General features: G+C 35.2%; 1 protein-coding gene across 1 annotated transcript; it reads left to right on the top strand.

Annotated features, from left to right (window-relative positions):
- The first annotated feature begins 228 nt into the window (after positions 1 to 228).
- Positions 229 to 1,444, top strand: LOC141251477 (uncharacterized). Its single transcript, XM_073670331.1, has 7 exons — positions 229 to 276; positions 378 to 409; positions 506 to 610; positions 717 to 797; positions 1,023 to 1,134; positions 1,199 to 1,266; positions 1,348 to 1,444. Exons 1-7 carry the CDS (start codon positions 229 to 231, stop codon positions 1,442 to 1,444), a joined length of 543 nt encoding a protein of 180 aa, XP_073526432.1.
- The last annotated feature ends 326 nt before the right edge of the window (positions 1,445 to 1,770 follow it).

Raw genomic sequence — 1,770 nt, 5'->3', positions numbered from 1 at the left:
ACGTGGTAGGTTATTTCTTGTAAGTAAGACATGTCTTGTTTATGTATAAGTTCTTTAATAGGAACTATTTTTTACAAGTAAAGTTTATTTACTTCACTCTTTCCTTAACTATGAATGTCTATAGATGCATGAACTCCTTACCAGCTATGCTCTATATTATATCTTGTAAAATTTATTATTTTACTTTTTGGCATGCTAATATGTTCAATTTGTTAGGTAGTAGGAATAATGGCACTGTTAGCAGATGGATTACAGGCTCTGCAAGAGGAGAGAAGGGTATGGTGTTGGGATTTATGTGCTCTAGTCTTTTTGTTGCATGTTTTTATTAAAATATTGGTGTTTGCAGAGAGTGGACCCCCGAATTGCAGAAGCCATAGACCATAATCTGCTTAGAAATTGCATCTGACAGGTGCCGAATTATTCGACTTGGGTTCATCTTTTTTATCAGGAATTATTTGTACAGTTGATCCTGATACCATTCGTACCGTTGTTTCGTTGTGTTTAGGTTTGATATGATTTTCGATAGGCAAACTGCCATCACGTTGAGCGGGTTGCTAGAGAAGGCATACATCAGATTGTTCAATTCGTTACAAAGTATGCTCGATATCAGGTGCATATTCATCTCTTTGTTGCGCTTTCTAATGGAGTGTGTGTTACTTTCTTTTCCTTGTACTTGCGGAGCGACAAGACTGTTCAATTTATCGCTAATGTTGCAGCATTAAGCTGGATGTGAGAGAACTTGGTATTCAATTCGGATGTGTGAGGCTCATCCCCTTCGTAAGAAAAGGCTTATCATTGTTAGTTAAAATACGAACCTTCTTGTTGTTCTTTTCGATTCTGAACATGGTTTGCCTATCAACTGTTTGACAAATTGCCTATATGGGGAATGCGATCAAGTTTTGTATTGGAATTTATACTGCCTTTCTCTTGTAGATTGAAACATTTTTCTTCCATCTTAAATACTTATGATCACATAGGCTCTAAGACTAAATCAACAAGCATTTTTTTTGGGTGAATTGGAGGTATAAAGAAAGATTTCTTGCTTCTCTGCTAGCTACAAGGCGCTTCAATACTGATTTTATTCGCCCTGTATTTACTGTCGTGGCTTTCTATTTGTGTGCTAAAAAGAACAAGGTAAATATATACAACTTTACAACATCAACAATATCAACATATCTAACTTGCATTGTTCTTGCAGCTTAAGGTTGACAAGATTAAGCTGGTCAAGCTATGTGGGACTTCAGAATCAGAATTCATTAGTGTAAGCTTTCATCTTCTATATGCTTCATTTTGAGAATGACTGCTATTCTCAGGTTCAATAAAAGTCTTATTTATGTCTACATGTTTCAACTCCATGATGGACATATGTTTTGATGTATTTGGAGTGATGAAGGAAAAGAAAGACGCAAAGGAAGTTAAAGGGAATCGAGATGAGAAATCATAGCTAGTCAGCCACTCTTTACAACTTGTAAGTTAGTTTTTATGCTCATACCTTATCAACTCACTACATAGTTGTTGGATGTCTTCTCTGAAAAGAGAAGATGCGACCTCTCTGATGAAGAAAATGAGGTAATTATTAACCATTACAATTTTATATTCACTTCATACATTTGGATAAATATATTAAGTAACATAGATCTTGTTTGTAGCCCTCATGTCCCAAAAAACGAAAGCAAATGGAGCAGCATGATTACGATGAGTGGAAATATATTGTACTTTCATTTAATAACCAAGAGAAAGACACTACGTGTATGATGATTCTTCTCTAAA

The sequence above is a fragment of the Phyllobates terribilis genome, unplaced genomic scaffold, assembly GCF_046119375.1.
Source record: "Phyllobates terribilis strain yellow unplaced genomic scaffold, ASM4611937v1 Scaffold_7119__1_contigs__length_39855, whole genome shotgun sequence".
In the NCBI taxonomy this organism is placed as follows: domain Eukaryota; kingdom Metazoa; phylum Chordata; class Amphibia; order Anura; family Dendrobatidae; genus Phyllobates; species Phyllobates terribilis.
Note: the sequence above shows the minus strand (reverse complement) of the source record. Positions and strands in the feature narration are given on the sequence as shown.

What these genes read in the sequence shown, in the direction of transcription:
- LOC141251477 (XM_073670331.1), top strand. Translation starts at nt 229, where the DNA reads ATGGCACTGTTAGCAGATGGATTACAGGCTCTGCAAGAGGAGAGAAGG. An exon ending in CAAAGTATGCTCGATATCAG is followed by an intron (nt 611 to 716) that starts GTGCATATTCAT and finishes CTAATGTTGCAG; the next exon opens with CATTAAGCTGGATGTGAGAG. An exon ending in GTAAGAAAAGGCTTATCATT is followed by an intron (nt 798 to 1,022) that starts GTTAGTTAAAAT and finishes GGTGAATTGGAG; the next exon opens with GTATAAAGAAAGATTTCTTG.